The 23,358-nt window shown below is 45.7% G+C and overlaps 2 protein-coding genes across 2 annotated transcripts; one reads left to right on the top strand and one right to left on the bottom strand.

The window, feature by feature from the left end:
- Positions 1–228: 228 nt before the first annotated feature.
- On the top strand, positions 229–12,862 carry LOC311106182 (beta-secretase 2-like; the record flags this gene model as incomplete). The annotated part of the gene is made up of 9 exons (XM_084148498.1): positions 229–237; positions 624–712; positions 985–1,198; positions 8,969–9,100; positions 9,608–9,742; positions 10,153–10,254; positions 10,535–10,684; positions 10,832–11,000; positions 11,213–12,862. 9 exons carry the CDS (start codon positions 229–231, stop codon positions 11,455–11,457), a joined length of 1,245 nt encoding a protein of 414 aa, XP_084004624.1. The 3' UTR covers positions 11,458–12,862.
- Positions 12,863–13,360: 498 nt separating this feature from the next.
- LOC311106180 (transmembrane protease serine 2-like) lies at positions 13,361–19,092 on the bottom strand (the record flags this gene model as incomplete). The annotated part of the gene is made up of 8 exons (XM_084148496.1): positions 13,361–13,519; positions 14,379–14,521; positions 15,205–15,212; positions 15,356–15,524; positions 16,639–16,749; positions 18,415–18,507; positions 18,700–18,868; positions 19,078–19,092. The coding sequence occupies 8 exons, from the start codon at positions 19,090–19,092 to the stop codon at positions 13,361–13,363; spliced, it is 867 nt and encodes a 288-aa protein (XP_084004622.1).
- Between the last annotated feature and the right edge of the window lie 4,266 nt (positions 19,093–23,358).

The raw sequence follows: 23,358 nt of genomic DNA, 5'->3' as shown, positions 1-23,358 counted from the left end.
TGTCACACCAGCAGACCGCTTTCCTGTGTGTTCCCTTTATGTTGCCTCTCCTCCATCAATCCAAAGTGCCTTAAAGGCTAATTATGCAGCCTAACATGATTTGAGGTCATGTTTAAATGGTAAATAAACTCATTTTGTTGCAAGCAGAGTTGTGGAGAGCACTGTTTATTATGGCCTCTTTAATGATGAGGAATGTTTAGTAATGACCCTTCTGCGCCGGTCACCGAGATGACAGAAGTTGGTTATCTCATTAGTTCCCCCTCGTTGAATTGATGCCTGAGACAACATTATCTCAACTGCTGCTTTGCTAGCTCATGCTCCGCTCCTGCTCGCACACAGCCGACAAATACTAGGATGGAGGGAGATTTAGACTCTGGAGCAATCGGTGGACGTGACGTGGTCACGTTTTTCCCAAAGACTACCAGACCAGAGAGCTTTTTTTCTAATCCTCAGACGTCAGAAGCATAGTAAATAACCTGTTCAGCTCAAAGCACGATCGCTGACTGTGAGTCAGTTTGTGTGTTTATGGCGTGTCTTCAGAAGGGTGGGGTTGAGTTGTTCTGTGTGGTTAACCCAGATGGTTGATTGACTGATAAAGTACTCACTACTCTTTTGTTTTCCAGCTGAATATCCTGGTTGATACAGGAAGCAGTAACTTTGCAGTGGCTGCAGCAGCACACCCCTTCATCACACACTTCTTCAACACAGCACTGTGAGTCAGGCTCTCATATTTGCTCTCAGTGGAATAGCTCTTTCTATTGGGTCAATGAGAGGGCTACATTATCCACGCATTATATTTGGTGGCCCCAATAATATCAGAAAATGCCATAATTCAACAATCAGTGTTTCACATCAATCTCATTATAATTTATACTACAATCTGATCGTTTTTATTTTTGTTTAGAATTGGCTCAGGCATGCGTTTGATAAGATTTCCTTTGTCTAAGAGTGCTGGTTACTCTCCCTGTCCCTCCCTGTGTTCAGCTCCAGTACGTACCAGTCCACTGGCAGGGCCGTGGCCGTCAAGTACACCCAGGGCAACTGGGAGGGCAAGCTGGGCACCGACCGCGTCTTCATCCCCAGCATCCCCGGCATCCTCACCATCAACATCGCCACCATTCTCTCCTCCGACGGATTCTTCCTCCCAGGAGTCAACTGGCAGGGCATCCTGGGCCTGGCCTACCCCCTACTGGCTCAGGTATATGGGGAAGGGGTTGAGCTTGGTGCCCCCTGGGACTCTGGATATGAAGGAAGGGGTTCCATGCCTATGTCTGTTTGATTTGGCACAATGGTGTCCGTAAGCGTGGTGGGGTAAGAAGAGCTGCTGAAGGTTATCAAAGAGCAAATCAAGGTTCACACACATGATACTGTTCAGAATCTCATCGTCACACAGAACCATGGGGCGTGATGTGGCTTAGGCTATTCTGAGCTGACACGTATGCCTTATGCAGATTTTGAGGTCAACCATTTTAAATCATTAACATGCAAGAGCTTACAGTAAGCACTCTGTACTGCGGATCTCAGCTTTTGTTCAGATGATTTGCAGAATGTTCGTCACACATCACATGCATATATCTGGCCTTTGACATATACACCATGTGGAGTCAAGGTATAGAGAGGGGGGGAATCCTTTTTAGTCAGGGTGATAACTGATAAGACTTTCTCCTGTTATTCTCTGTGCTTACAGCTTCACTTTTTTAATTTAAAAAAAATCAATATAACATTACATAACACTAACAACAAAAACATAACACCCAACAAGACAGCACATTTCAACCATATATCAGTGGTTGGAATATTAAACAGCATTTTTTTTTTTTTAGTTAATACATTGCTTTTGATTAAAAAAAAAAATAACTAAAGAAAAACACCCATTACACATACATTTGTTACAACTTATGCCCTAGCTTCTCACCCGCACGTCCCTTATATAATTCAAAAAGTGTTCCCATATCATACTAAATTTCCCTTTCCTCTCCTGTAATTTCGCTATCATTGATTCATAAGATGCAGTCTCCACCATGAGTTTGAGCCAATCTGTTGATTTCGGACTATCTGTGCTCTTCCAGTTACATACAGTGGGGGAAAAAAGTATTTAGTCAGCCACCAATTGTGCAAGTTCTCCCACTTAAAAAGATGAGAGAGGCCTGTAATTTTCATCATAGGTACACGTCAACTATGACAGACAAATTGAGAAAAAAATTCCAGAAAATCACATTGTAGGATTTTTAATGAATTTATTTGCAAATTATGGTGGAAAATAAGTATTTGGTCTCCTACAAACAAGCAAGATTTCTGGCTCTCACAGACCTGTAACATTCTTCTTTAAGAGGCTCCTCTGTCCTCCACTCGTTACCTGTATTAATGGCACTTGTTTGAACTTGTTATCAGTATAAAAGACACCTGTCCACAACCTCAAACAGTCACACTCCAAACTCCACTATGGCCAAGACCAAAGAGCTGTCAAAGGACACCAGAAACAAAATTGTAGACCTGCATCAGGCTGGGAAGACTGAATCTGCAATAGGTAAGCAGCTTGGTTTGAAGAAATCAACTGTGGGAGCAATTATTAGGAAATGGAAGACATACAAGACCACTGATAATCTTCCTCGATCTGGGGCTCCACGCAAGATCTCACCCTGTGGGGTCAAAATGATCACAAGAACGGTGAGCAAAAATCCCAGAACCACACGGGGGGACCTAGTGAATGACCTGCAGAGAGCTGGGACCAAAGTAACAAAGCCTAACATCAGTAACACACTATGCCGCCAGGGACTCAGATCCTGCAGTGCCAGACGTGTCCCCCTGCTTAAGCCAGTACATGTCCAGGCCCATCTGAAGTTTGCTAGAGTGCATTTGGATGATCCAGAAGAGGTTTGGGAGAATGTCATATGGTCAGATGAAACCAAAATAGAATTTTTGGTAAAAACTCAACTCGTCGTGTTTGGAGGACAAAGAATGCTGAGTTGCATCCAAAGAACACCATACCTACTGTGAAGCATGGGGGTGGAAACATCATGCTTTGGGGCTGTTTTTCTGCAAAGGGACCAGGATGACTGATCCGTGTAAAGGAAAGAATGAATGGGGCCATGTATCGTGAGATTTTGAGTGAAAACCTCCTTCCATCAGCAAGGGCATTGAAGATGAAACGTGGCTGGGTCTTTCAGCATGACAATGATCCCAAACACACCGCCCGGGCAACGAAGGAGTGGCTTCGTAAGAAGCATTTCAAGGTCCTGGAGTGGCCTAGCCAGTCTCCAGATCTCAACCCCATAGAAAATCTTTGGAGGGAGTTGAAAGTCTGTGTTGCCCAGCGACAGCCCCAAAACATCACTGCTCTAGAGGAGATCTGCATGGAGGAATGGGCCAAAATACCAGCAACAGTGTGTGAAAACCTTGTGAAGACTTACAGAAAATGTTTGACCTGTGTCATTGCCAACAAAGGGTATATAACAAAGTATTGAGAAACTTTTGTTATTGACCAAATACTTATTTTCCACCATAATTTGCAAATAAAATCATTAAAAATCCTACAATGTGATTTTCTGGAATTTTTTTTCTCATTTTGTCTGTCATAGTTGACGTGTACCTATGATGACAATTACAGGCCTCTCTCATCTTTTTAAGTGGGAGAACTTGCACAATTGGTGGCTGACTAAATACTTTTTTTCCCACTGTAGTATGAGTCTAGCCGCAGTAAGAAAACCCACTGAGACAAGACCACACTCTTCAATCAATCAATCAATTTTATTTTATATAGCCCTTCGTACATCAGCTAATATCTCGAAGTGCTGTACAGAAACCCAGCCTAAAACCCCAAACAGCTAGTAATGCAGGTGTAGAAGCACGGTGGCTAGGAAAAACTCCCTAGAAAGGCCAAAACCTAGGAAGAAACCTAGAGAGGAACCAGGCTATGAGGGGTGGCCAGTCCTCTTCTGGCTGTGCCGGGTGGAGGTTATAACAGAACCATGCCAAGATGTTCAAAAATGTTCATAAGTGACAAGCATGGTCAAATAATAATCAGGAATAAATCTCAGTTGGCTTTTCATAGCCGATCATTAAGAGTTGAAAACAGCAGGTCTGGGACAGGTAGGGGTTCCATAACCGCAGGCAGAACAGTTGAAACTGGAATAGCAGCAAGGCCAGGCGGACTGGGGACAGCAAGGAGTCACCACGGCCGGTAGTCCCGACGTATGGTCCTAGGGCTCAGGTCTCTCAGTTGGCTTTTCATAGCCGATCATTAAGAGTTGAAAACAGCAGGTCTGGGACAGGTAGGGGTTTCGTAACCGCAGGCAGAACAGTTGAAACTGGAATAGCAGCAAGGCCAGGCGGACTGGGGACAGCAAGGTGTCAGCATGCCCGGTAGTCCTGACGTATGGTCCTAGGGCTCAGGTTCTCAGAGAGAAAGAGAGAACGAGAGAATTAGAGAGAGCATACTTAAATTCACACAGGACACTGGATAAGACAGGAGAAGTACTCCAGGTATAACCAACTAACCCCAGCCCCCCGACACATAAACTACTGCAGCATAAATACTGGAGGCTGAGACAGGAGCGGTCCGGAGACACTGTGGCCCCATCCGAAGAAACCCCCGGACAGGGCCAAACAGGAAGGATATAACCCCACCCACTCTGCCAAAGCACAGCCCCCGCACCACTAGAGGGATATCCTCAACCACCAACTTACAATCCTGAGACAAGGCCGAGTATAGCCCACAGAGGTCTCCACCACAGCACAAACCAAGGGGGGGCGCCAACCCAGACAGGAAGATCACGTCAGTAACTCAACCCACTCAAGTGACGCACCCCTCCTAGGGACGGCATGAAAGAGCACCAGCAAGCCAGTGACTCAGCCCCTGTAACAGGGTTAGAGGCAGAGAACCCCAGTGGAGAGAGGGGAACCGGCCTGGCAGAGACAGCAAGGGCTGTTCGTTGCTCCAGAGCCTTTCCGTTCACCTTCACACTCCTGGGCCAGACTACACTCAATCATATGACCTACTGAAGAGATAAGTCTTCAGTAAAGACTTAAAGGTTGAGACCGAGTCTGCGTCTCTCACATGGGTAGGCAGACTGTTCCATAAAAATGGAGATCTATAGGAGAAAGCCCTGCCTCCCGCTGTTTGCTTAGAAATTCTAGGGACAATTAGGAGGCCTGCGTCTTGTGACCGTAGCGTACGTATTGGTATGTACGGCAGGACCAACTCGGAAAGATAGGTAGGAGCAAGCCCATGTAACGCTTTATAGGTTAACAGTAAAACCTTGAAATCAGCCCTTGCCTTAACAGGAAGCCAGTGTAGGGAAGCTAGCACTGGAGTAATATGATCAAATTTCTTGGTTCTAGTCAGGATTCTAGCAGCCGTATTTAGCACTAACTGAAGTTTATTTAGTGCTTTATCCGGGTAGCCGGAAAGTAGAGCATTGCAGTAGTCTAACCTAGAAGTAACAAATGCATGGATTAATTTTTCTGCATCATTTTTGGACAGAAAATTTCTGATTTTTGCAATGTTACGTAGATGGAAAAAAGCTGTCCTTGAAACAGTCTTGATATGTTCGTCAAAAGAGAGATCAGGGTCAAGAGTAACGCCGAGGTCCTTCACAGTTTTATTTGAGACGACTTTACAACCATCAAGATGAATTGTCAGATTTAACAGAAGATCTCTTTGTTTCTTGGGACCTAGAACAAGCATCTCTGTTTTGTCCGAGTTTAAAAGTAGAAAGTTTTCAGCCATCCACTTCCTTATGTCTGAAACACAGGCTTCTAGCGAGGGCAATTTTGGGGCTTCACCATGTTTCATTGAAATGTACAGCTGTGTGTCATCCGCATAGCAGTGAAAGTTAACATTATGTTTTCGAATAACATCCCCAAGAGGTAAAATATATAGTGAAAACAATAGTGGTCCTAAAACGGAACCTTGAGGAACACCAAAATGTACAGTTGATTTGTCGGAGGACAGACCATTCACAGAGACAAACTGATATCTTTCCGACAGGTAAGATCTAAACCAGGCCAGAACTTGTCCGTGTAGACCAATTTGGGTTTCCAGTCTCTCCAAAAGAATGTGGTGATCGATGGTGTCAAAGGCAGCACTAAGGTCTAGTAGCACGAGGACAGATGCAGAGCCTCGGTCTGACGCCATTAAAAGGTCATTTACCACCTTCACAAGTGCAGTCTCAGTGCTATGATGGGGTCTAAAACCAGACTGAAGCATTTCGTATACATTGTTTGTCTTCAGAAAGGCAGTGAGTTGCTGCGCAACAGCTTTTTCTAAAATTTTTGAGAGGAATGGAAGATTCGATATAGGCCGATAGTTTTTCATATTTTCCGGGTCAAGGTTTGGCTTTTTCAAGAGAGGCTTTATCACTGCCACTTTTAGTGAGTTTGGTACACATCCGGTGGATAGAGAGCTGTTTATTATGTTCAACATAGGAGGGCCAAGCACAGGAAGCAGCTCCTTCAGCAGTTTAGTAGGAATAGGATCCAGTATGCAGCTTGAAGGTTTAGAGGCCATGATTATTTTCATCATTGTGTCAAGAGATATAGTACTAAAACACTTAAGTGTCTCTCCCGATCCCAGGCCCTCGCAGAGCTGTGCAGATCCAGGACAGCTAAGCCCTGGAGGAATACGCAGATTCAAAGAGGAGTCCGTAATTTGCTTTCTAATGGTCATGATCTTTTCCTCAAAGAAGTTCATGAATTTATTACTGCTGAAGTGAAAGCCATCCTCTCTTGGGGAATGCTGCTTTTTAGTTAGCTTTGCAACAGTATCAAAAAGAAATTTTGGATTGTTCTTATTTTCCTCGATTAAGTTGGAAAAGTAGGATGATCGAGCAGCAGTGAGGGCTCTTCGGTACTGCACGGTACTGTCTTTCCAAGCTAGTCGGAAGACTTCCAGTTTGGTGTGGCGCCATTTCCGTTCCAATTTCCTGGAAGCTTGCTTCAAAGCTCGGGTATTTTCTGTATACCAGGGAGCTAGTTTCTCATGACAAATGTTTTTCATTTTTAGGGGTGCAACTGCATCTAGGGTATTGCGCAAGGTTAAATTGAGTTCCTCAGTTAAGTGGTTAACTGATTTTTGTCCTCTGACGTCCTTGGGTAGGCAGAAGGAGTCTGGAAGGGCATCAAGGAATTTTTGTGTTGTCTGAGAATTTATAGCACGACTTTTGATGCTCCTTGGTTGGGGTCTGAGCAGATTATTTGTTGCGATTGCAAACGTAATAAAATGGTGGTCCGATAGTCCAGGATTTTGTGGAAAAACATTAAGATCTACAACATTTATTCCATGGGACAAAACTAGGTCCAGAGTATGACTGTGGCAGTGAGTAGGTCCAGAGACATGTTGGACAAAACCCACTGAGTCGATGATGGCTCCGAAAGACTTTTGGAGTGGGTCTGTGGACTTCTCCATGTGAATATTAAAATCACCAAAAATTAGAATATGATCTGCTATGACTACAAGGTCTGATAGGAATTCAGGAAACTCAGAGAGGAACGCTGTATATGGCCCAGGAGGCCTGTAAACAGTAGCTATAAAAAGTGATTGAGTAGGCTGCATAGATTTCATGACTAGAAGCTCAAAAGACGAAAACGCCATTTTTTTTTTTGTAAATTGAAATTTGCTATCGTAAATGTTAGCAACACCTCCGCCTTTGCGGGATGCACGGGGAATATGGTCACTAGTGTAACCAGGAGGTGAGGCCTCATTTAACACAGCAAATTCATCAGGCTTAAGCCATGTTTCAGTCAGGCCAATCACATCAAGATTATGATCAGTGATTAGTTCATTGACTATGACTGCCTTTGAAGTGAGGGATCTAACATTAAGTAACCCTATTTTGAGATGTGAGGTATCACGATCTCTTTCAATAATGGCAGGAATGGAGGAGGTCTTTATCCTAATAAGATTGCTAAGGCGAACACCGCCATGTTTAGTTTTGCCCAACCTAGGTCGAGGCACAGACACAGTCTCAATGGGTATGGCTGAGCTGACTACACTGACTATGCTATTGGCAGACTCCACTAAGCTGGCAGGTTGGCTAACAGCCTGCTGCCTGGCCTGCACCCTATTTCACTGTGGGGCTAGAGGAGTTAGAGCCCTATCTATGTTGGTAGATAAGATGAGAGCACCCCTCCAGCTAGGATGGAGTCCGTCACTCCTCAGCAGGTCAGGCTTGGTCCTGTTTGTGGGTGAGTCCCAGAAAGAGGGCCAATTATCTACAAATTCTATCTTTTGGGAGGGGCAGAAAACAGTTTTCAACCAGCGATTGAGTGCTGAGACTCTGCTGTAGAGCTCGTCACTCCCCCTAACTGGGAGGGGGCCAGAGACAATTACAATTACTCTTCTTTGCTAATACCTGGTGGTAAAATAGATATATACCCTAATAAGCAGAGCAGTGGGGACTCTGGGATAGGCTGTCCCACCCATTCTTCAAGCTTTTTAAGAACCTCCTTCCAAAAAGGGAGCACCATGTGACATTCCCATATAGCATGCAAAAAGGTACCTACTTCCCCCTTGCATTTCCAGCATAAATTATTTTGCAATAAACCCATTTGATGTAATCTAACTGGGGTGCAGTAGTATCTATGAACAATCTTAAAATGTGTACATTTACCCCTTGTATCCCTGGTACACCACCCTACATTGGAAACTACATTTTTCCATACATCCTCCTCAATGTCACAAGTAAGATCCCTCTGCCAAATCAACCTTAAATTCTCACAGTTTCCATATTGTGCATATGAGACTATTTTATAAAACACTGAAGCGGAGTGTGATATTCCTGGTAACATGAAATATTGTTCTAACAAGTTTTCATCTCTCTGGCGGTTAATACTCATAAGAGATCCCATGCAGCTCCTTAGTTATAAGTATTTACAGCTTCACTATTGACCAATAGGACAGCCAAGACGTTACTGTTTTACACTAAGCTAATGACCAGAATGTTTTGTGTTTATGTCTCCTGTTTCTCAGCCTGACTCCTCGGTGGAGCCCTTCTTTAACTCCATGGTGCGACAGACGGGCATCCCAGATGTGTTCTCCCTCCAGATGTGCGGAGCTGGGTTGTCGGCCAGCACCATTGCCGACCCCACGGGGGGAAGTCTTGTGAGTAGTCAGGAGGAGAAAGCTAAAGGCTATGAATGGGAGGAGTGAATGGTGGGGGGGAGACTTCCTTACAAAGGCTGGTTGTTGTACTGTAAAAGAGGATGATTATTGAGGCTGTTCATCTCACGCACCCTAGGCAGACGCTTGGCATAATATTGCTCCCAACGCCCAGACCAGATAAACCTTTCAAGGGCGGATGAGACTGAGCGGCATGGTGCTTTTTAGAAACATGTGTTTCCCCATTGTACGCCCAATCTAGTTAGCGAGTGGCTAATTAAGCTAAGATAGCCCCCTGCTGAGAGCAGGTCTGTCGGTGTTATACAAGCGGTCGAGCCGACCACGTGAGCCTCTGAGAGGGGCAGATGGGAGAGATGACGGGGTGTAATCAGTGTCTGCAATGCCATACCAAACAGTGCCAAGGCTTGCCATTGTAGTTTTATTATAGTATTCAGGCTATCATTGTATTCAGTCATTTGTAAAGTGAATGAAAACCCAGTTTTGTTTCAGGTCATGGGAGGGGTTGAACCAACATTGTATTCAGGGTCCATGTGGTACACCCCTATAAAGGAAGAGTGGTACTATCAGGTGGAAGTATTGAAGCTGGAGGTTGGGGACCAGAATCTAAACCTGGACTGCAAAGAGGTATGAGACAGACTGTCCCCCTGTTGTTTTCTAAATTGGTTTTTCCTGTTCTAAATGGTTTGCAAGGTATTTCAATCTGCACAACACGTCAGGTTTGAGGAACAAAGACTAACCTTGGCCCTAAGCCTAAGGCTGTGTCTAGTCAACAGTCTTGGTGGATGAGGCTGGAGTGCAGGTTCGGAAAGAGGAAATAAAGCAACGCTAATAAAGCATGCCTGAGCTGAGACACAAGAATGTGCTAATCCTGTTTCTGAAGCCTTCCAGGAACCAAGGTGGACATTTCAGCTTTCTCTTTGACTGAGATCTTCTGAAAGGAAAACATGTAACTGAAAAATTCTGTCTTCCCCTTTCTTTATACATCTTCTCTCTCTCCTTCTCTCTCCCTTTCTCTCTCTCTCTCTATCTCTCAGTACAACAAGGATAAAGCCATAGTGGACAGTGGAACCACTCTGCTGCGGCTGCCTGTGAATGTGTTCAATGCTGTGGTGGAGGCGATCTCAAGAACATCTCTGGTATGTCAGCCTCTGTGCCCATGATCAAATGACTTCTAGGATTACCTGGTTGTCTGAGGACACTTCAGTAACTATGTAGACTGAGAACACTGAAACCTATTTCCTTTCCATACAGTATGACCATGGCCTGTATTTTCCCACCCTTATATGGCAACTTTGTTCTGGTCTACAGATCTGAGAGAAAAGTAGTGGTCATCTATGTAAAAGTACACTTTTTTTCACAACTATGAGTAGTTTTGTTGGAGTCTTAACAATCCGTCACTGTCTTTCTATGGTCCAGATCCAGGACTTCACCTCAGGGTTCTGGGGTGGTACTAAACTGGCCTGCTGGTTGAAGGGAGAGACACCGTGGAGGTTCTTCCCCAAACTGTCCATCTACCTGAGGGCCACCAACACCAGCCAGTCCTTCAAAATCTCCATCCTTCCTCAGGTGAAAACAAATGTCCACCATGTTGCATCCATGTGTTTGTTGTTTGCTTACTCCAACCAACATCCACCATATTGTTATGAGTTTTAGATCTGTTTGCCGACAGCTCTTTGATTGACATTACTGTGTCTGTGTGGCTCCTCTCTGCAGCTGTATATCCAGCCAATCACAGACGTGGACGGTAGGCTGGAATGCTTCCGCTTCGGCATCTCGTCGTCGGCCAATGGCCTGGTGATAGGAGCCACCGTCATGGAGGGCTTCTACGTCGTCTTCGACCGGGCTGAGAAGAGGGTGGGCTTCGCTGTCAGCAGATGTGCAGGTGAGGGCTGGAGACACTTGGGGCATCAAGGATATTATTGGGTCTTACATAAGGCCTTGGTCTTCCAATACAATATGGTTATGGCTCTAGCATCAGAAAATATGTACTTTTTTTGGCTATTAAATGTTTATCTGCTTGGTCAAGTGCCCTTTGTATACCCATCTCGCATTCCACAGTACGTCAGCCATAATAACCCTGGTCCCTCTCTCCAGTGAACGGTGGGATAGCAGTGTCAGAGATCTCAGGGCCCTTCTCATCTGCAGACGTGGCGTCTGACTGTGCTGCTGGAGGGCTGCTGAAGGAGCCCCTTCTCTGGGTCATCTCCTACGCCCTGATCGCCGTCTGTGTCGTGGTGCTCCTCATCCTGCTCCTCCTCCTCGTCCTGCCCTGTCGTCCCCGAGACCGGTCCGGCGAGATCACTGATGAGTCCTCGCTGGTCCGCCACCGCATCAAGTGACTGAGGCGGGCCTCTGGTGACACAACGACTGCCACCGGGAGTCCCAGTTCTACCGAGGCTGGGAAAGGGGAGGGGTTGGGGCTTCACTGACCAATAGGCTGTTCTCTGGACACATCATGGAAAAAAAGAGACTGCACTAACCAGTTTGATCAGAGAACACCTTTCTTAGCTTAGATGTTACCAGTTCTTTGGACTCCAGTTTTACATCAATTTAGACACACGTTATAAGACTGAAGGTTGTGTAGCAGAAAGGAATCATGCTGTCCTTATTCCAGCCCAGTCCCTCATTGCACATATATTTCCTGCTGATTCTCTACTGCCTACAACTTGGTAGTGAAGTGCACTGCTCTCACCTGACAGAGAAGGTCCTAAGAACTCTTAAACAGTCAGGTTTCTTTTGACTTCTTAGAAGCCTCAACTGAAAATAGGATATTGTAAATGACGCTTTGAAGTTTGTTGAATGTTCCCCATTGGTATCAACACCATTATTTCATGGCAACTTTCTTCTTCTCTGCGATAAAAGGAGGAATGTTTTGTAGCATCTTGTCAAGCGGTTTCTCTTATTTTAAGAGTTGGAGTTGACTAAATGTTTTCATTCACAAAGCACAACCAGGAGTTCAGACAATCCAAGATGATGCACACATTATGTTGGGGTAAGAACATCACTTAGGTTGATATCGTAATACTTCCCTTGTGGTTTACAATGCTATCATGTCACAGCCATCTCCTCAATTATGGGAACTAGTATGGGTTTGCAAAAATTTTTTATTGCACTTTTCAAATACTGATCAAAAGTGTCAAATATATGAAGATCAATATCACTGCATCTGTATGTGAGAATGAAGCGATTGACAGTAACTGTGTTATAGGATTTTGTAATGACGTTGTATTAATGTTATGTACTTTTACTAATATACATATTTGTCAATATGATTGTGATTGTATAATATTCTTTCAAAAAACTTGCCATTAGTAGACACATACAGAAAACTGATTTGTAAGGGCACATATATTTATATTGGAGTATTTCTAATATTTTCAAAATTGTACAACCCCCAAAGTTACCAATGATTTCAAAAGTGGAGATGTATTGGCCAAACAAATTGTATTAAGATGTACTGTATTTTTCTATCAAAAGTTAAAGAAAATATTTTGCAAAGGTGTTTAATACAAAATCAGGTGCAGATGATTTCAATGAAAATGTTTTGCATGATCATATTTGTTTAAATGTATATCAGTGCCAAAATTGTGATTGTATTTAATTAAATTGACCAGATTAAAGTAAAGGCTCTCATTCCAGCGTGATAATAGGCCTGGCCTCTATTCCAACAGCCTTCAACCTGGATAAACAATCCACCATTCACTTGAATAGTATGACTAAATAAAAGTTACACAAGTAGAGGGCACAATGGTGAAGGTTCACTTTCTCTGTAATCTTGAGCTCGAGAGCAACTACCAAGAACACTCTTCAAGCACCATCTGGTGGTCAAATGTGGTACATAAATGTAATGACTTTTCCAACTGGACAGTACACAGGATACACAGGATATTACACAACAAAACAGTATCAGGATGATTTAATGAATATACACATACAAATGAGGACAAATTCAATATGTAGCACATAAAGGAAGGTTGTGTTGGTTATAGCAGTGGTATTTCTGATGACACTGTACGTACAAAAAGTAGACGCATGTATTTCTGTCTTTTCTATTCAGATTTTCTAAAGACAGAAAAAATACATTTCCACCATTTCATCCTGATTGTCCACCAGTAATTTCTCCGTACATTGCTTCTCAGTTTTCATCTTGATATTTCTGCAAAACCAAACACACTATAGTTAAAACTTCCCATTATTAAAAAGTGAATGCATGTTAATCACAACAATGGATTTAATGGTTTCTTATACCTGTATTTGCTCATAGATCCAGCCTAGGAAGAAGGTGACATTGCCATAGACGCCTGGTTTGTTCCTCTGGGCACAGCCATCTCCCCAGCTTGTGTCCCCTACCAGCCACCATACTGAGTCCTTCTCTGTCACAAGCGGGCCACCACTGTCTCCCTGGGAGACGGAGTACATGTCACATTTAAGGAATGATGCAATAGACAATCCAATGAGTATTAGAGGGTGTCTTCTGTTTCTATGCTATTAAGTGCAGTTTCATTGAGCTTGTTTTTCTGTAACTGAATAAGCAGTATTGATGTTTTACAGGCCATTCAATCACATAATGTGGTAGTGGATATACACCACTCACCAACTTAACTGGCTAAAGGCACAGTATATAATGGAGGTTTTGTTTCACCAAGGCCAGAGAGCATGTTCCATAAAGGCATGAAAACCCTCTATATGATCTGTTCAAAACGTAGGAACACCCCTAATGTCACTGCTATGTTTGTACAGGAGAAGTGGAATTGTATGATTGAGGGATTCCACTGGTATGATACTCTTTTGTTTTACTTTTATAGAAACAGAACGAAGGTACATTACTGTGGCAGTGTGAAAGCCTTATCCAACTGTCTTTAAACATCTTGTTTATAGGTTAAGGTGTTCTTATTCAGAATGACTCCATGAATGAACAGAGCAAGTGATAAATGATTTAGGCTCCTCATACTGTAGACTCCTGATACTTTCATGATATAATAGATCGATTTTGTCTTTATTTTTCTTAACCTTCAAATATATTTTGTCATTCATGGTAAAGAGAATATGAGTGGGGCTCTAAGTTTTTCTAAAAACACTTAATCGGACCAGTAAAAACTCTGGACATATAGGGACCTAGCCTGGGTACCAGACCTGTTTGTTCCATCATTAAACTCCTGGCATATGACAAGGAGGGCAAGGAATGAAATGATCGCACAACCAGGTCTGGTACCCAGGCTAATAACTGACCCACTGTGCCTCATAGGTAACTATCTGTTACCTGGCATGAGTCCACTCCTCCCTCCAGCCTGCCGGCACATATCATGTCCTCTGTGATCTTCCCATTGTAGACAGAGGAGCTGTTACAGATGGTCCTGTCTATCAGTGACACCTCAGCTTCCATCAGAGAGCTGGAGCCTGACCCTGGGACAGACAGGTGAACACATCGAACATCTCCCTTCATCATACTCAACAGAACAGATCTTAGCTACAACATTTCTAATGGCTTCTGATTGTATTGATATGCAGGGTATTAATTTTGACAACAACTGGGTTGGTAATATGATGTTGCTCAACACCATGTCATGTGCTGTACATATGGTACCTCTTTTTTTAGTCAACTGTAAAAAAAAAAAATATATATATATATATATATATAATTTCTCTCTTGAAGTGAGTGCAAACACAGGTCATTAGTATATTCTCATGATATTGCATAATGATGACTTACCACTAGAAACTGTGCTGCCAAACCCTGAAATCCAGCATTTCCGGGGAGCAGTGAAGTCCAGCCCGACATTGGGCAAACATACAGGCCTTATTTGATCTGCATAGTAAAGAAAGAATAGTAAAGCATTTCTGTGCTATGAGCTTAGCGATGAGCAAAATATTAACTACATGAAGTCTTTGTGCTGAAATAGTCTGCTGACAAGGGAGAACAACAAGATAATATAAGTCCTACCATTAATCTGTAATGGTTTAATGAGTCTCATGAGGGCGATGTCATTTGTCATCTCTGTGTTGTAATCATGGGTGACAATGTGGCTCACTGAAGAACGGCCAGGGCTGAAGTGTGTAGATATTTGATTCCCAAATCCTGCATGTACTGTCCAGTCTTCAGGATAAGAGTGACTGAAATTAAACTAGTCAATTTAACCAGGATGCCACAGATTCAAAAGAATACGCTCAGAAGTGGACTGTGCTGGACATACCCAATGATATATATTTAAATAATATAGTGCATGTCTATGGACTTACTCCACTACGCAGTGTGCTGCCGTCACTATCCAGTAGGGGGTGATGATGGAACCGCCGCAGACGTGAAAGCCGTCGACCTGGAGGCTGACCTGCCATGGCCAGGCCCCCAAACTGGCCTCCTGGCCCCCCACTACACGACTCGAATTGGAGACTACTCTGGTACCACAGTCTGGAAACAGAGGTTTATCAGGTGGTAACACTTTACATGAAGTTGCTCTATAACTAATTACTGAGAAAGTTACATAATGACTTAGCTATGCACTTCAGGGTTACCCCATTAACACTGGGACAGGTTTCGTGAGGAGAGTAAAATATATCACAAAAATACAGTTAGACGGTGTTATCAAGAGTTTAACATATCATACCATTGGGAAATGGTATGATATTAAATGTGATTGGCTCACATTTTTTCACTGACCTGCTCGCAAGCTGTTGCATTATGGGTGTATCAGGGCTTGACCCAGATTTCAGCATTAAGAATCCACTGGCATTTGTCTTCTGTTGGCCAGATTTAACATATGTGTCTCTGTGAACCCATAGCAAACAAATGAAATAAATTACCATAACACATGCCCACTGTTTTACATTCACGTTTATGCTTGCTTGACTATCTCACAATGCATATGGGGAAGATTCCATTTTCTATACTATAAAAAATTGGCATAAAGATAAAAAACAAAATAAATCTGAATCTAGATACAGTATGTCTCTCCTGCTGTATCCTAAAAGCTGACAGGCTGCCTTCCCATGGTGATCAGCCCATTCATCTAAGCACACTGTCCTCCACAATCCACTGTCAGACGAATAGGCCTGCAGAAGAAAACTGGAGCCACACAGCCTCACTGTACAAAAACAAATAGCACAACACACAATGTTTAGTAAAAGAGCAAAAACCAACATAAGTAGACACACAGTACCTGTACAGTAAAATCTCCCAGCCAGGTCTTTGTCAGGGCAGATGACCAGAGGTCTGAATGGGTAAAGGTTAAGCGTCTGAAAACCTATCTTCAAAGAGTACCTTGTTTGAACCCCCTAGCACCCCCCTAATAAAAATAAATAAAATAACACTTACTGTTGTACTTGCCTTTCTTGCACTAACACTTGAGCTTGTCTTTTCTTATTAGCAATGATTTTGCTGATAGCCGCTTTATTGAGAAAAGCTTTACTTACAATCACTGATTTGTGGTTGTTTTACTACCTTAAGTGTAACGCACTGACTGTAAATTGTTTTGGTTTAGAACATCTGCTAAATTACCAAAATGTAATGTAAAATGGATACTTACACTGAGCTTCATCCTGCGCTGCTGGACAGTCTCTTACCCCATCACACCACTGAGACTGGCTGACACAGCGACCATCACCACACGCCACCCCACGCGCACAGCTGGAGGACACTGAAGGGTGAGGTTAAGGATGGTCGGAAGGGAACAAGTTTAATTCATCAAATTGAAGTGAATGAAATGCAACTACACTACATGACAAAAAGGTGGTAGGTCTGATCACCGACAACGATGAGACAGCCTATAGGGAGGAGGTCAGAGACCTGGCCGTGTGGTGCCAGGATAACAACCTCTCCCTCAACGTGATCAAGACAAAGGAGATGATTGTGGACTACAGGGAAAAAAAGAGGACTGAGCACGCCCCATTCTCATCGACGGGGCTGTAGTGGAACAGGTTGAGAGCTTCAAGTTCCTTGGTGTCCACATCACCAACGAAATATCATGGTCCAAACACACCAAGGGCACGACAAAGCCTATTCCCCCTCAGGAGACTGAAAAGATTTGGCATGGGTCCTCAGATCCTCCCTACTGTTATTTTATTTGACTTCTGCTCTTTTTTCTCAACACTTTTTTTGTTGTTGTTTTATTTTTACTTTTTTGTTAAAAATAAATGCACTGTTGGTTAAGGGCTGTAAGTAAGCATTCACTGTAATGTCTGCACCTGTTGTATTTGGCGCATGTGGCCAATACAATTTGATTTGATTTGATTTGATTTGAAAAGTATGTAGACACCTGCTCGTCAAACATCTTATTCCAAAATAATGGACATTAATATGGTGTTGGTCCCACCTTTGCTGCTATAACAGCCTCCACTCTTCTGGGAATGCGTTCCAATTCATCCCAAAGGTGTTCGATGGGGTTGAGGAGCAGGGCTCTGTGCAGGCCAGTCAAGTTCTTCCACACCAATCTCGACAAACCATTTCTGATAGGACTTTGCTTTGTGCACAAGAGCATTGTCATGCTGAAACAGGAAAGGCCCTTCCCTAAACTGTTGCCACAATGTCATTTTATGCTGTAGCGTTAAGATTTCCCTTCACTAGAACTAAGGGGCCTAGCCCGAACCATGAAAAACAGCCCCAGACCATTAATCCTCCTCCACCTAACTTTACAGTTGCCACTATGCATTGGGGCAGGTAGCGTTCTCCAGGCATCCGCCAAACCCGGATTTGTCCGTCGGACTGACAGATGGTGAAGCGTGATTCATCACTCCAGAGAATGCGTTTCCACTGCTCCAGAGTCCAATGGCGGCAAGCTTTACACCACTCCTGCTAACGCTTGGCATTGCACATGGTGATCTTATGCTTGTGTGCGGCTGCTTGGCCATGGAAATCCATTTAGTGAAGCTCCTGACGAACAGTTCTTGTGCTGACGTTGCTTCTAGAGGCAGTTTGGAACTCGGTAGTGAGTGTTGCAACAAAGGACAGACCATTTTTACGCGCTACGCACTTCAGCACTCGCCGGTCCTGTTCTGGCCTACCACTTCACGTTGTTGCTCCTTGATGTTTCCACATGAAATTTGACGAACTGACTTGTTGGAAAGGTGGCATCCTATGACGGTGCCACACTGAAAGTCACTGAGCTCTTCAGTAAGGCCATTCTACTGACAGTGTTTGTCTATGGAGATTGCATGGCTGTGTGTTCAATTTTATATACTTGTCAGCAACAGGTGTGGCTGAAATAGGCGAACCCACTAATTTAAAGGGGTGTCCACATACTTTTTTATATATAGTGTATGTTTTAGGGTAGAGGCCAAATGATGAGGGAAAAACACATGCTTACAGTAGTATCCAAGCAAGATCCCAGCAACCAATAGGAGAAGGAGCACACTGATGACAGTGGTCACTAAGTACATGATGCACCTGTCCCTCCCACCTGAAACAGGTTAAGGAATATGGACAAATTCTTCTACATTCTTCTTTAACATAACATCAAAGACATACTCATTTGTACTACTAAAAAAGTTGTAAAAAAATTTTTGTTGCTTAATTCCAATAACACAGTCTGACAGGAAGAGGACAAAATGTATGCAGGTAACAACTGTCAGATAAGGTAAAGGGGAGACACCTTTGCGGTCAGGTATAGAGGCAGTGCTATCAGGGGGAGGTGCAGAGCCCACTTCCTGTACAAACTGGGGTAGTTCCTCCGCAGATGGGATGAGTGGAGGGCATCTCCCCTGAGTCCCCTTACCGTCATGGAAACCCTCGTTAGTGACGTAGGGACCTGACTCCTGGTACTGTGAAGAAGACATACAGTAAACAAGATGAAAAGGTCAAGTGAAATTAAACAGTTTGACCACTTTTCTGCTACAATGTAATAACTACATTTAATGCACTAGAATAGGCAATTAAACAATTCCGAACATTTCAGGAATGCCACAACTATTTGACTCTTTTGGTAGAATGTCCAATCAGTTAGTATGTCAATGTACTATGAGGAACTTACTGGATTAGTGGTCATTTTGTCTCAAAGAAACCTTGGGATAGACAATTATAACATACTTTTTACTATTCTTGGAAGTCATTGAAACAGAACAATTCGGTCATTCTGAATGTCCACACAGTGTAGGAAGTTATAAGACACAGAAAACAATCAAAACTGCATAGGCACATTCTATATGTAGGATATTTTTTTTTATACCTGTTGAGGTGGTCTACATCGTCTCCTTTGAGTCCATTCATTCAACACTACTCTCACCACACTGACCACTCAGGTGTCAGGTCTGTATGAGTGGTGGCCCAACTAGCCACTCCTCAGGTGTCAGGTCTGTATGAGTGGTGGCCCAACTAGCCACTCCTCAGGTGTCAGGTCTGTATGAGTGGTGGCCCAACTAGCCACTCCTCAGGTGTCAGGTCTGTATGAGTGGTGGCCCAACTAGCCACTCCTCAGGTGTCAGGTCTGTATGAGTGGTGGCCCAACTAGCCACTCCTCAGGTGTCAGGTCTGTATGAGTGGTGGCCCAACTAGCCACTCCTCAGGTGTCAGGTCTGTATGAGTGGTGGCCCAACTAGCCACTCCTCAGGTGTCAGGTCTGTATGAGTGGTGGCCCAACTAGCCACTCCTCAGGTGTCAGGTCTGTATGAGTGGTGGCCCAACTAGCCACTCCTCAGGTGTCAGGTCTGTATGAGTGGTGGCCCAACTAGCCACTCCTCAGGTGTCAGGTCTGTATGAGTGGTGGCCCAACTAGCCACTCCTCAGGTGTCAGGTCTGTATGAGTGGTGGCCCAACTAGCCACTCCTCAGGTGTCAGGTCTGTATGAGTGGTGGCCCAACTAGCCACTCCTCAGGTGTCAGGTCTGTATGAGTGGTGGCCCAACTAGCCACTCCTCAGGTGTCAGGTCTGTATGAGTGGTGGCCCAACTAGCCACTCCTCAGGTGTCAGGTCTGTATGAGTGGTGGCCCAACTAGCCACTCCTCAGGTGTCAGGTCTGTATGAGTGGTGGCCCAACTAGCCACTCCTCAGGTGTCAGGTCTGTATGAGTGGTGGCCCAACTAGCCACTCCTCAGGTGTCAGGTCTGTATGAGTGGTGGCCCAACTAGCCACTCCTCAGGTGTCAGGGCTGTATGAGTGGTGGCCCAACTAGCCACTCCTCAGGTGTCAGGGCTGTATGAGTGGTGGCCCAACTAGCCACTCCTCAGGTGTCAGGGCTGTATGAGTGGTGGCCCAACTAGCCACTCCTCAGGTGTCAGGGCTGTATGAGTGGTGGCCCAACTAGCCACTCCTCAGGTGTCAGGGCTGTATGAGTGGTGGCCCAACTAGCCACTCCTCAGGTGTCAGGGCTGTATGAGTGGTGGCCCAACTAGCCACTCCTCAGGTGTCAGGTCTGTATGAGTGGTGGCCCAACTAGCCACTCCTCAGGTGTCAGGTCTGTATGAGTGGTCGCCCAACTAGCCACTCCTCAGGTGTCAGGTCTGTATGAGTGGTGGCCCAACTAGCCACTCCTCAGGTGTCAGGTCTGTATGAGTGGTGGCCCAACTAGCCACTCCTCAGGTGTCAGGTCTGTATGAGTGGTGGCCCAACTAGCCACTCCTCAGGTGTCAGGTCTGTATGAGTGGTGGCCCAACTAGCCACTCCTCAGGTGTCAGGTCTGTATGAGTGGTCGCCCAACTAGCCACTCCTCAGGTGTCAGGTCTGTATGAGTGGTCGCCCAACTAGCCACTCCTCAGGTGTCAGGTCTGTATGAGTGGTGGCCCAACTAGCCACTCCTCAGGTGTCAGGTCTGTATGAGTGGTGGCCCAACTAGCCACTCCTCAGGTGTCAGGTCTGTATGAGTGGTGGCCCAACTAGCCACTCCTCAGGTGTCAGGTCTGTATGAGTGGTGGCCCAACTAGCCACTCCTCAGGTGTCAGGTCTGTATGAGTGGTGGCCCAACTAGCCACTCCTCAGGTGTCAGGTCTGTATGAGTGGTGGCCCAACTAGCCACTCCTCAGGTGTCAGGTCTGTATGAGTGGTGGCCCAACTAGCCACTCCTCAGGTGTCAGGTCTGTATGAGTGGTGGCCCAACTAGCCACTCCTCAGGTGTCAGGGCTGTATGAGTGGTGGCCCAACTAGCCACTCCTCAGGTGTCAGGGCTGTATGAGTGGTGGCCCAACTAGCCACTCCTCAGGTGTCAGGGCTGTATGAGTGGTGGCCCAACTAGCCACTCCTCAGGTGTCAGGTCTGTATGAGTGGTGGCCCAACTAGCCACTCCTCAGGTGTCAGGTCTGTATGAGTGGTGGCCCAACTAGCCACTCCTCAGGTGTCAGGTCTGTATGAGTGGTGGCCCAACTAGCCACTCCTCAGGTGTCAGGTCTGTATGAGTGGTGGCCCAACTAGCCACTCCTCAGGTGTCAGGTCTGTATGAGTGGTGGCCCAACTAGCCACTCCTCAGGTGTCAGGTCTGTATGAGTGGTGGCCCAACTAGCCACTCCTCAGGTGTCAGGTCTGTATGAGTGGTGGCCCAACTAGCCACTCCTCAGGTGTCAGGTCTGTATGAGTGGTGGCCCAACTAGCCACTCCTCAGGTGTCAGGTCTGTATGAGTGGTGGCCCAACTAGCCACTCCTCAGGTGTCAGGTCTGTATGAGTGGTGGCCCAACTAGCCACTCCTCAGGTGTCAGGTCTGTATGAGTGGTGGCCCAACTAGCCACTCCTCAGGTGTCAGGTCTGTATGAGTGGTGGCCCAACTAGCCACTCCTCAGGTGTCAGGTCTGTATGAGTGGTGGCCCAACTAGCCACTCCTCAGGTGTCAGGTCTGTATGAGTGGTGGCCCAACTAGCCACTCCTCAGGTGTCAGGTCTGTATGAGTGGTGGCCCAACTAGCCACTCCTCAGGTGTCAGGTCTGTATGAGTGGTGGCCCAACTAGCCACTCCTCAGGTGTCAGGTCTGTATGAGTGGTGGCCCAACTAGCCACTCCTCAGGTGTCAGGTCTGTATGAGTGGTGGCCCAACTAGCCACTCCTCAGGTGTCAGGTCTGTATGAGTGGTGGCCCAACTAGCCACTCCTCAGGTGTCAGGTCTGTATGAGTGGTGGCCCAACTAGCCACTCCTCAGGTGTCAGGTCTGTATGAGTGGTGGCCCAACTAGCCACTCCTCAGGTGTCAGGTCTGTATGAGTGGTGGCCCAACTAGCCACTCCTCAGGTGTCAGGTCTGTATGAGTGGTCGCCCAACTAGCCACTCCTCAGGTGTCAGGTCTGTATGAGTGGTGGCCCAACTAGCCACTCCTCAGGTGTCAGGTCTGTATGAGTGGTGGCCCAACTAGCCACTCCTCAGGTGTCAGGTCTGTATGAGTGGTGGCCCAACTAGCCACTCCTCAGGTGTCAGGTCTGTATGAGTGGTGGCCCAACTAGCCACTCCTCAGGTGTCAGGGCTGTATGAGTGGTGGCCCAACTAGCCACTCCTCAGGTGTCAGGGCTGTATGAGTGGTCGCCCAACTAGCCACTCCTCAGGTGTCAGGTCTGTATGAGTGGTGGCCCAACTAGCCACTCCTCAGGTGTCAGGTCTGTATGAGTGGTGGCCCAACTAGCCACTCCTCAGGTGTCAGGTCTGTATGAGTGGTGGCCCAACTAGCCACTCCTCAGGTGTCAGGTCTGTATGAGTGGTGGCCCAACTAGCCACTCCTCAGGTGTCAGGTCTGTATGAGTGGTGGCCCAACTAGCCACTCCTCAGGTGTCAGGTCTGTATGAGTGGTGGCCCAACTAGCCACTCCTCAGGTGTCAGGTCTGTATGAGTGGTGGCCCAACTAGCCACTCCTCAGGTGTCAGGTCTGTATGAGTGGTGGCCCAACTAGCCACTCCTCAGGTGTCAGGTCTGTATGAGTGGTGGCCCAACTAGCCACTCCTCAGGTGTCAGGTCTGTATGAGTGGTCGCCCAACTAGCCACTCCTCAGGTGTCAGGTCTGTATGAGTGGTCGCCCAACTAGCCACTCCTCAGGTGTCAGGTCTGTATGAGTGGTGGCCCAACTAGCCACTCCTCAGGTGTCAGGTCTGTATGAGTGGTGGCCCAACTAGCCACTCCTCAGGTGTCAGGTCTGTATGAGTGGTGGCCCAACTAGCCACTCCTCAGGTGTCAGGTCTGTATGAGTGGTGGCCCAACTAGCCACTCCTCAGGTGTCAGGTCTGTATGAGTGGTCGCCCAACTAGCCACTCCTCAGGTGTCAGGTCTGTATGAGTGGTCGCCCAACTAGCCACTCCTCAGGTGTCAGGTCTGTATGAGTGGTGGCCCAACTAGCCACTCCTCAGGTGTCAGGT

Source organism: Coregonus lavaretus (assembly GCF_964263955.1).
Source record: "Coregonus lavaretus genome assembly, chromosome: 30".
Classification (NCBI taxonomy): domain Eukaryota; kingdom Metazoa; phylum Chordata; class Actinopteri; order Salmoniformes; family Salmonidae; genus Coregonus; species Coregonus lavaretus.
Note: the sequence above shows the minus strand (reverse complement) of the source record. Positions and strands in the feature narration are given on the sequence as shown.